A 12,302-nucleotide genomic window follows, 5' to 3' on the forward strand; every position below is an offset into this window, starting at 1 on the left:
TTATGTGTGAGTGTATATATGGGTGTATTTGTGTGTATGTGTATATGTTTGTGTATATGTGTGTGTGTGTGTGTGTGTGTGTGTATGGGTGTGTTTGTGTATATGTTTGTGTGTATATGTTTGTGTGTGTGTGTGTGTTTTTGTATGTGTGGGTTTGTGTATATACGGGTGTGTTTGTGTACATATGTTTGTGTGTATATGTTTGTGTGTATATGTGTGTGTTTGTGTATATGTGTGTGTGTTTGTGCATATGTGTATAGGTTTGTGTGTGTTTGTGTGTGTTTGTGTATATATGGGTGTGTTTGTGTATATATGGGTGTGTTTGTGTATATATGGGCGTGTTTGTGTATATATGGGTGTGTGTGTGTGTGTTTGTGTATATTTGGGTGTGTTTGTGTACGTATGTTTGTGTGTATATGTGTGTGTGTATATATGGGTGTGTTTGTGCATATGTGTATGTTTGTGTATTTTTGTATATGTATATTTGTGTGTTTGTGTATAGGTTTGTGTGTATATGTGTGTTTTTTGGAGTTTGTGTGTGTGTGTTTGTGTATATATGGGTGTGTTTGTGCATGTGTATATGTTTGTGTGTTTTTGTATATGTGTGTGTTTGTGTATATATGTGTGTTTGTGTATATGTGTTTGTGTATATGTGTGTGTGTTTGTGTATATGTGTGTGTTTGTGTATATGCTTGTGTGTATATGTTTGTGTACATGTGTTTGTGTGTATATGTGTGTGTTTGTGTATGTTTGTGTGTATTTGTTTATGTAATATATGGGTGTGTGTTTATATGTGTTTGTGTACATGTTTGTGTGTGGTTGTTTGTGTGTGTGTAGGTGAGTATAAGTATCGGTATTGTTCACATTGATAACTTTTTTTTATGTTGTTGCAGATTTTGATGTACCAATTGGACTACGTCTTCGATTCGTTGGACTACTGCGTAGATCTAAGTTTTTTGAAAATTTTAATAAAATGGTTAACGAGGGTTTTGTTGGGGATTTCTTATTTCAATAAAAAAAAATTGTCTTTGTGTTTTTTTTTCAAACTTTATTAGTGCCTAGATAATGGTAGTTGGCTGATTGACAGCGTCCATTATAAAGGCGGTACTTAGTGTTAGCCGATGCAGAGGCTAGCACTAACCACCCATTATTACCCCGGTACCCACCACCACCAGGGGTGCCGGGAAGAGCTTGGTACGATCCAGTACCCGACCATCTGTTGTGATGGTCGGGTACTGGGGCGGTCGTAGGCTGGTATTATGAGGCTGGGAAGGGCCAAAAACAGTGGACCTTCCCACCCTTGTAATGCTAGGCTGCTGCTGCTGTGTTGTATCGGGCTGGCTATAAAAATGTGGGGGACCCCCACGTCGTTTTTTTTTTCAAATTTAACAATAGACGTTGGGTCCCCCACATTTTTAATAACCAGCCATATACAAGGCCGCAGCAGCCTGGCATTACACGGGTGGGAGGGGCCACTGGTTTAGTACATTCCCAGGCTAATAACACTGTGTTTGTGGCTGGTTATGATAAATTGGGTGGAACCCCATGTCTTTTTAATAAAAATAATAAATAAATAATTTAAAAAAATGACGTGGGGTCCCCCCCATTTTTATAACCAGCCATATACAACACAGCAGCAGCAGCCTAGCATTACAAGGGTGGGAAGGTCCACTGTTTTTGGCCCTTTCCAGCCTCATAGTACCAGCCTGCGGCCGCCCCAGGGCCCGACCATCACAACAGATGGTCGGGTACTGGATCGTACCCAGCTCTTCCCGGCACCCCTGGTGGTGGTGGGTACCGGGGTAATAATGGTGTTTAGTGTTAGCCTCTGTACCGGCTAACACTAAGCCTCCCCTTAGTAATGGACCTTGTCACTCAGACAGCGGCCATTACTAAAGTGATAGTAATAAAACTTGAAAATAAAACACAAAGACATAGATAAAATATTTTATTGAAATAAAGCACCCCCAACACAACCCTCATTAACCATTTTATTGATGAAAAAAAAAGCGTCATCTAAGTAGTCCTCGAAACCGAAGTAGTCCAAACACCAAACCTGTAAAAAATAAAAAATATAAGAAAAAAAATAAAATAAAACTTGTCGTAGGCTTAGTTTCACTTTCATGTGTGATACTGACTGTTATACCATGTATAGAAGCCTGCGGCAAAGTTGGCTTAGATACAGGGCGCCAGCAGACAGTATCATACATGGCCATACAGACATTTATACAAACAAACATACATACATGCACATATACACATACAAACAAGACAACATACATACATGCAAACATACATACATGCAAACATACATACATGCAAACATACATACATGCAAACATACATACATGCAAACATACATACATACATGCAAACATACATACATACATGCAAACATACATACATGCAAACATACATACATACATGCAAACATACATACATGCAAACATACATGCAAACATACATGCAAACATACATGCAAACATACATGCAAACATACATGCAAACATACATGCAAACATACATACATGCAAACATACATACATGCAAACATACATACATGCAAACATACATACATGCAAACATACATACATGCAAACATACATACATGCAAACATACATACATGCAAACATACATACATGCAAACATACATACATGCAAACATACATACATGCAAACATACATACATGCAAACATACATGCACATATACACATACAAACATGACAACATACATACAAGAAAACATACATACAAGCAAACATCCATACATGCAAACATACATGCATGCAAACATACATGCATGCAAACATACATGCAAACATACATAAATGCAAACATACATACAAACATACATACATGAAAACATACATACATATGCAAACATACATGCACATATACACATACAAACATGACAACATACATACAAGCAAACATACATACATACATACATACATACATGCAAACATACATACATAAAAACATACATACATACAAACATACATATAAGCAAACATACATACAAGCAAACATACATACATACATGCAAACATACATGCACATATACACACATGCAAACATGACAACATACATACAAGAAAACATACATACAAACATACATGCAAGCAAACATACATACATGAAAACATACATACATGAAAACATAAATACATGCAAACATACATGCACATATACACATACAAACATGACAACATACATACATACATACATACATGAAAACATACATACATACAAACATACATGCAAACATACATACATGCAAACATACATACATGCAAACATACATACATGTATACACATACAAACATGACAACATACATACAAACATGACAACATACATACAAGAAAACATACATACATACATGCACATATACACATACAAACATAACATACATACATACATGAAAACATACATACATGCAAACATACATACATGAAAACATACATACATGCACATATACACATACATGCACATATACACATACAAACATGACAACATACATACAAGCAAACATACATACATACAAGCAAACATCCATACAAGCAAACATACATACATACAAACATGACAACATACATACAAGAAAACATACATATACATACATACATACATACAAATATACACATACATGACAACATACATACAAAAATAAACTCACCTAAGACGTTCCCACGAAGAGCTGAAAGGTCCCGTCACTTTTCTTCTTACTGCTCCCATTCACAATAACATAGCGGTGGGCGCAGATGACGTAATCACGTGTGCCACAACGCATTGTTACTATGAACGGCGGCGCCAAGAAGAAGGAAGATGGCAAGTGACGGGACCGTTCAGAGCTATTTTTTTTATATATTTTTAGTTGTTTGCCGTGTGCTGATGCAGCACCGGTGCGGCGGGTACACAAATTACATGTAGTGACAGGAGGGGAGAGAGAAGTTGTTTGCCGAAACGGGGTGAATGTAGTGTAGTGTAGTGTAATGTAGTGTAGTGTAGTGTAGTGTAGTGTATTGTAGGGTTGATGACATTCACGGTAAGTTCGTCTCAATCGGGCTTACCATGCCCGCTTGAGACGAACATTCTCCCGATGTTGCTAGAACTACAGTATCTAGCAACATCGGGAGCGCGCACACTGCAGAGCGGAGCGGCTTGATTGACATCGAGCCGCTCACGCCCCTTTTTACAAAAGATAACCAGCACTTGCTGAGTTATCAAGTCTAAAAAAAAGGCACTTAGGAAATGAATTTTTAAACATTTTTAACAGCAAATGTTTTAAAATTCATTTCCTGCTTAGAATGTTTTAAAAAAAAAAATTTGAGTCAACTTTGGACAACCCCTTTAATAAAACTATGTTGGAAAACCCCTTTAAGCATGCCATGAAAACACATCTTTAGATACAGGACTATCACATTGCCAAATCTGCCTCCTTTCTTTACCCCACTCCGTTACAACAGTCACCAGCACCTGTCCTGACCCCTTTCATGTAACCGTACCCCCGCACACTCCTTGCACCCTAATGCACTTCATATCTATCTCCTGCAGATACTGGCTGGTTGACTGGCTCATGCAGCTTTATGTGTTCCACCCATTTTATGAAAGATGACTGGATTATTGTACAAAACAAGCACTTTTTACATCTTCTGTCACCCCTATATCCTCATAGATTGTAAGCTCTTGTGAGCAGGGACCTCACTCCTCGTGTTTGAATTGCTGATTAGTTTTGTCACTACGTAATATCTGGTATTACCTGTACTCTCTAAATTGTAAAGTGCTGCGGAATAGCTTGGCTCTATATAAAGATTATTAGTTACTATTATTATTGCAGAGAAACCAATTTTCCTAATTTATACTGTATATTACACTGAGTAATGGAAGCAATTTGATATTGGCAAAAACAAAGTTAGGCTCTGTTCTCATGAGAGACATGCCACTCTTTCGGTCCCGTTGTATGGCGGACACCAATGGTGCATGACGGACCCGATTGACATACAATAAGGTACTTTAAGGTAATTTTGACACCTAGAATTGTACTGCAAGCAGTGCCATTCCTCCCATCAAATCTGACGGAATTGGCCACAACGATAAAGACTTAAAGGGGTTTTCCAGTAATAAAAAATTGATGGCCTAACCTCAGAATAGGCATCAACACCTAATCGGTGGGGATCAGACTCTCGTCACCCCAGTTGTAATATTGTGAACTGCCCCTACAAGTGTGTCAACAATTCACAGTATAAGCAGTGACCAGAATAAAAGGGGAAGCAGCACTCGCATGAGCGCAGCGGCCCCTTAAAAACAGCTGATCGGCGGGTATGCAGAGGGTCAGACACCCACGATCTGGATAGGAGGATAGGCCATCAATTTCTTATAACTGAGAAACCCTTTTAAAGAGTATTTTAGGCCCTATTCACACAGAGTTTTTTTTACGTGTTTTTTGAGAAGAAATATTCTGAAATTGCCTCCCATTGATTTCAATGGGAGGTGGAGGCGTTTTTTTTCCACGAGCGGAAAAAACGCTTGCGGGAAGAAGAAGCGACATGCCCTATCTTGGTGTTTTCCGCCTCAAAAACCCCATTGAAATCAATGGGAGATGGAAAAAAACGCAGCGAATGGCATTTTTTTATACAAAAAAGGCAAGCAGTTTTTCCTTTGCCCGTTGAAGAAAGAGGTTAAAAAAAAATAAAAATAAAAATGTCGAAAAATTAGTAAAAAAAAACGCTGCAAAATTTGCGGAAAAAAACGAACAGGGCCTTAGGTTCCCCTCACTCTAAGCCCTTATTCACACGACAGGGTTTCCCGGCCGGGTGACGGCCGTTCATAAAACAGCCGTCACCCGGCTGCAGTAGGAACAATAGTCCCCTAATGGGGCTATTCACACGACCGATTTTTTGACGGCCCGGGAAACCTGGCCGTTAAAAAATGGGACATGTCCTATTTTCGGCCGGGTACCCGGCCGCCCGGCTCCCATAGAAGTCTATGGGGCTGGGTAATACACGGCCATCACCGGAATGTGTCCCGAGTGATGGCCATGTATTCCGTCGCTCGCTCCCTCCTCACAGCGCAGAGTGCATGTGAGGAGGAGGAGTTGATGCCATTCGGACGAATGGCTGTACGCTGGAGTTAAGTTTATACACTGTGTGGCAGGGCCGGGGTGTACAGCAGGTGGAAGGGAGCACTGCGCTGGCTCCCTTCCCCTGCTTGTTTTAAAAGCGCCCTGGCCCGGCGACACCTTCCATGGCCGATGGCGCCGCTAGCAGCTGCTGCTACTACTACTGTAGCGACGCCACTATAGCAGAGCAGGGAGGTATATCCCTGCTCTGCTATGTGCTAGCCCCACTTTAGCTCCCTGAAGGAGCGGAATCCCCGTGTGTTCGGGGATTCCGCTCCTGCACAGAGCGCTTGATGTCTTTGTCCATATCTGGGCAATGACATCAGGGGAAACTCCTGAAGCGGAATCCCCGAACACTCTGTGACCGGGGATTCCACACCAGGCGAAGCCAGTAACGTTCAGTGTCCATAAATTGACACAGAAGACAGGGGCTTTTCCTGAAGTGGAATCACCGGCCACATGGGGATTCCCCTTCAGGAGTTGCCCCTGATGTCACTGTCCAGATCTGCCCGGCCTGGAACAGATGCAAAACTAATGCAAACCGGCCAGGAAAAACGGGCGATTTTATCGGCCGACACTCGGACTCGGGCGGGACCCTGTCGTGTGAATAAGGCATAAATCTAAATATTTGTTGTAATACAGAGTATATTTATTATATGCAAAGCAAACCTCTTATACACACACTGCCTGGGAGATATACATCTTCCTCTACATCTATCTCAATCTTTCATGTAATTTTTTTTAAAAATTACATTTTCCATACTCCTCCTTATATGCACAAAATAAAGGGGTTTTCTGACCTTTATAAAATGTTCTAGGAGTCCGTAAATGACTAAAACAAATAGTAATAAACTTCCCTTTTAGATCTCGAAACCCCTCATTTTGATATAGCTTAGAAAACCTTTTTAAAATTAAGCATTTTCATTGTTTCTTCATAGTAAGGTGATATTTACAGTGTTGGAGTTGTTCCATCCAGCGTTGAACTGCTGTGAGTACCATTCACCATTGTTCCCTGTGATGGCATAACCAGCGAAAGTGTGACACTGGTCTTACTAGTGTTCTGTGCATTGGAATAAGGCACAGACACCGGGTATACTCGACCACCTAAAAGTAGAACAGGTAAGTTTATAAACGATATAGATGGATGAATAAAAAAAACAAATACGTTAGAAAAAAAAAAAGAGTCACAAACCCCCGTTAGGAGTAAGAGTAGTCTGGTGATTCTCTTCCAAAGGATAGCCCAGGTTACGGACAAGTAGGGTCATGTCCTCATGTTTGGTACAGAACTTGGCATGCTCTCCACCACAGACAAAGGTGCCATGATGAATCCGTTTGACTCTTTCCACCACTGCCTGAGCAACATCATCCAGAGACACTTGCTTGGCAAATTCTGTGGCAATCATTGCAGCTATCTCCTTTAGATTGAAATGAGAGAATTAATCATAGTAAAAGAAAAAACTGTTTAAAAATTTGTTAAGAAAAGGTAGGAATAAAATGTAAAAAATAAAAGTATCAGCGACACCTGATTTGCTTGTCCAGGTCCATGTGCAGCATCTAGAGCTTTGTACAGCCCTTCTGACATCAGCACTAGGAAGCCTGTTACACCGTCCAGTGGCTGGCACCCATGGATTTCTGGCTCTGCTGTGATGGGCTTAGATTTGGCTGCACTGAGAACAAGAGCACAACAAGCAATGAAGCGAATGAAATGAACTTCTAATGAACTTTAGAACAAAGTAGACATAAATAAAGCAACACAGGACAGTAGCAAAGCAGGACAGGAAGATCCAGTGCACAGCTGTAAATCACACTGCAGCCCCACCCAGCACTTTAGTATTTTAATGCACTGTTGTCCTATAAGAATAATTTTAATGTAGTTGAAAAAAAAAAGAAAAAAGTAGTTATCCCCTTTTAAAATTAACACAATAATTGCATATTTGTCACACTGAATGTTTTCTGATCTTTAGATAAAATGTAATATTTAATAAATGGAACGTGACTAAAATATATATATTTTTTTAACCATTAGGCTGGGTTCACACGGAGATTGACGCGGAAACTGCGCCGCAAAATTCGCCAAAAACCGTCCGAAAATGCCTCCTATTGATTTGAATGGGAGGCGGAGGCGGTTTTCTCCCGCGAGCGGTAAAACCGGCTCGCGGGAGAAAGAAGGGACATGCCCTATCTTTGCACGGTTACACCTCTGACCTCCCATTGACATCAATGGGAGGCAGAGAAAGCGTATTTTGCGGCGTTTTATGCCCGCGTCGCTCGATGGCCGCGGGTGAAAAACGCAGCGAAAATCGGCATGATTCCAAACGGAATTTTGAGCCAGATTTTCCGCCTGCAAAAAACTCCGTTATTTAACGTCCATATCCCCATGTGAAAAAATAACTGCTGCTTTTAGAAATCACTGCTTGTTACCTAAAATTACAACCAAACACTTAATAATTTGAGATTAGTCTTTCACATAGTGGTTGAGAACGTTTAGCCCACTTTTTTTTTGCAAAGATGCTTTACTTCTGATATATTGGTAGTTCTGTGTGAGCTTCTTATTTCAGATGACTTTGGTGTTTAAATAAATCAGTCTAAAGGTCAGTTCACACAGAATTTTACGGCGCTGATGTTGACGTGAAAACCGCGTCGGAATCAGAACCAAAAAATGTCCGAAATAGTCTCCCATTGATTTCAGAGGCGCTTTTAGCCGCTCGTGGTAAAAAAAAGCAGAATGCTCTATATTGCTGCGGTTCAGTCTCTACCTCCCATTGAAATCAATGGGAGGCAGAGAAAACATTTTTCGCTGCGTTTTTTGCCTGCGGTGCTCAATGGCCCAACAGAGGGCAAGGGTCAACCTCCTGGTGTGTTGTCATGGGATTTGACATTAAAATGCAAGTTTGCTGAAGCTTTAAATCAGAGATTACCTGCTCTGCTTGCCCCCTGCATGCACTCTGCACATTAGGCTGGGTTCACACGAGCGTGGCGTTTTTGCGTGCGCAAAAACCACTTAACAGCTCCGTGTGGCAGCAGCATATGATGCGGGGCTGCGTGATTTTCGCGCAGCCGCCATCATTATGACACTCCATTTGAATGCTGAGGGCTCTCTGCTCCCTTTCAGTTATTTCCTCCTGATTTCCAGTCCAAATACAGAAGGAAACAGTTAAAAAGGAACAAACCGCTTTCAGTATTATGTGCAAACCTATTCAAAACAAAGTTAATGCAGAGGTGGGAAGAGCAAGACGTCTATGAGGTACAGCTTCAGTCAATAGCATCATAGCACTGAGCGATGTCAAGGATGGGGGGGGGGGGCGTTGTTTTGTCAATTTCCTCAGTACAGCTCAGGAACATGTAGCCATTTTGCTTTACCTGATTACTGACCAGGCTACTGACCTATAGTGTACAGAGCACCTTGGAAAATTGCATTTAAAGAGGCTTTGTCACCAGTTTCATACTTCTCTATCTCCTATCTAATCTAATAAATGCTTTGATGCTGATAACTACTGTGTTTTTTTTTGTTTTTTTAAATGTTTATTAGGGACAACGTTATGAGCATTTTAACATTTATGCTAATTTTTTGTAAAAGCCCAACTGGGCGTTTTTTTTTAACTTTAACCAAGAGGGAGTTGTAAAGAAAAGTGTATGACGCTGACCAATCACCGTCATACACTTCTCTTCATTCATGTCTATCTTTAGTCACAGCACAGCGTGATCTCGCGAGGGGCGGCTGGAGGCGATGTCTGGTCATTGTCCCGTCGCTCCGGTGAAGGAACTGTGGGAGTAAGTGACGGCACAGCCCTGATCTCGCGAGACTCATTTGCCTTTTGTTTACTTTGATTCATTTGTCTCATGCTTCCTATGAAACCATTCAGTGTGATAAATATGCAATAATAGAGGACCATCTGGAAGCGGCTAAATGTTTAAAATCCATACTTTGAATTAAAATGAATGGATTTACTAATTTAGCAGTAATTTTTGTACCTATTCATATGTAAAGGCAGAGTACGTTCTGAGCGGACAAGAGACAATATTCACTTATTTGCTATGTGACCCATTGGCACATAAATGGATCTAGCTCAATTAACCCCTTAACGACGAAGGACAAATATATCCGTCCTATGCAGGTGCTAGTTCTCGCATACGGACGGATATATCCGTCCTCTGATTGCGTGGGTACTGCCACTGCACCCGCGCGATCAGCGGCAGGAGCACGGCTGTTATACACACCCTGGCTCCTGCCCCAACTGCCGGAATCAAAGAGAGCTCCCTCTGTCACCCCTTTGGCGCCCCCGCAAAGAAAGCACAAGGCGCCGTTGGCCAAACAAAGGCCCCCAGGTCTGCCTTCACAAATGCCTATTAGGCCATGCCAGAGGCATTAAACAGTAGAGGAGAAAAAACAACACAAAGCGCACATAGTGCATCAAATGATATAGTAAAAAGGCCACAGACAGGTGATCAGTTCTGCTGACCTGGTTGGTTGTGCTAGGAGCACAACATCCTTGAAAGCGTGTTTTTAAATATTGCTGCAGTCTGGGTTCCGATCCGGATCCAAAGGGTCCAGTGGTAAATGGTAATTTGAGAAGTTTAAGGAAAAAACTGATTTTCCCTGGCGCTGCTAACTGGTAAAACCCTTCTTGAGTAATGAGGATTTGAAACAAGCAAATGTAATATCAGATATTGTTTTAATTACTACGCGTTTCAAGGCCAGACCGGCCTCTTCATCAGGTAAAATAGGCCTAATAGATTGCGTGTCAGTTTTACACTGACCGGCAATAATGCTTTGATATACTAAGTATAACAAAGCATTATATAAGTGATCAGCAGATCGCATGGTATAGTCCCCTGGTAGGACAAAAATAAATAAATAAATAAAGCAGTTCAATAAAGTTTATGAAAAAAAATATTAGTCAAAAATCAAATAAAACCACCCCCCCAAAAAATTATTTTATTTAGTAAAAGTGTCAAAACAAATAACACATACACATATATGGTATCGCCACGATCGTAACGTCTCGAACAATAAATTTAACACATTCATTAAACCGCCAGATGAACAGCGTCCAAAAAAACCTCAAAAAACAACGACAAAATTCTCTTTTCTCCCATTCCCCCCATAAAAAAATAAAATAAAAGTTAATCAATAAGTCCCATGTACCCCAAAATAGTACTAAAGAAAACCACACTTTGGCCCGCAAAAATCAAGCTCACATATGGCTACAATGACTGAAGAATAAAATAGTTATGGCTCTTGGAATGCAGCGATGCAAAAACAAGTATTTTTTTTTATAAAAGAGTTATTATTGTGCAAATGTAGGAAAACATATAAAACCTATACGTATTTAGTATGCCCGTAATCGTGCCGACCCATAGAATAAAGGTAACATGTTATTTACGCTGCATAGTAAACGGTGTAAATTTATAACGTGAAAATCAATGCTGGAATAGCTGCTTATTTTCAATTCTCTCCTAAAATAAAGTTAATAAAAGTTAATCGATATAATATATGCATCCAAAAATGGTGCAATTGAAAAATACAACTTGTCCCGCAAAAAAACAAGCCCTTATACGGCTATGTCGACGGAAAAAAAAAAATAGTTACGACTCTTGGAATGCGACTGTGAAAAAACAAAAAATAATCCTTGGTCATTAACGCGCAAAATGGCCTGGTCATTAAGGGGTTAAGAGACTAATCATTTCAGGGGTCAGCAGATCATAACAAAAATACACCTGCTGGTCACCTCCAAAAAAAAATAAAAAATTGTACCACATTTCTACTTTGTAAAGCACGGGTAAGCAACCTTGGTGAGACAGAGATTCACTGTAATAATACAAAAGGTTCCTAAGATCTACCGTGAAAGAAATGCATTTTTTTTTTTTAACTCAAAAAGTGACCCTGTTAGACCATACCCTGTACTTATACAAGGTCCTATTTTCACATGACTATTTTGATTTTGCATACGTCCATTTTCAAATCCCACTGTAAATCTGCAAATGTTTTCTCAAAAAAAATGGAGCAGAAACACTGAATATTTTCACAGTACAACTAATTTTGAGTAGAGGAAAGAATGCGTCAGTCAGTATTCTAACAAAAACAGAGCTTTCCTGTCAGTGGCGTAACTAGGAAAGACTGGGCCCCATAGCAAACTTTTGACTGGGGCCCCCCTCCCCTGGGTGTCACACAACCCCCCCC

At 40.4% G+C, this 12,302-nt stretch overlaps 1 protein-coding gene across 1 annotated transcript in view; it reads right to left on the reverse strand.

The window, feature by feature from the left end:
- The window catches only part of TAB1 (TGF-beta activated kinase 1 (MAP3K7) binding protein 1), a 130,208-nt gene that overhangs the window by 8,170 nt on the left and 109,736 nt on the right, over window positions 1-12,302 (reverse strand). The window contains exons 8-10 of the mRNA XM_075833660.1: window positions 7,644-7,788; window positions 7,314-7,536; window positions 7,075-7,225 (exon numbers count right to left, since the gene is read on the reverse strand). Coding sequence (XP_075689775.1) covers window positions 7,075-7,225; window positions 7,314-7,536; window positions 7,644-7,788 — 519 coding nt within the window. The remainder of the gene's footprint in view (window positions 1-7,074; window positions 7,226-7,313; window positions 7,537-7,643; window positions 7,789-12,302) is intronic.

Source organism: Rhinoderma darwinii, chromosome 7, assembly GCF_050947455.1.
Source record: "Rhinoderma darwinii isolate aRhiDar2 chromosome 7, aRhiDar2.hap1, whole genome shotgun sequence".
NCBI lineage: Eukaryota > Metazoa > Chordata > Amphibia > Anura > Rhinodermatidae > Rhinoderma > Rhinoderma darwinii.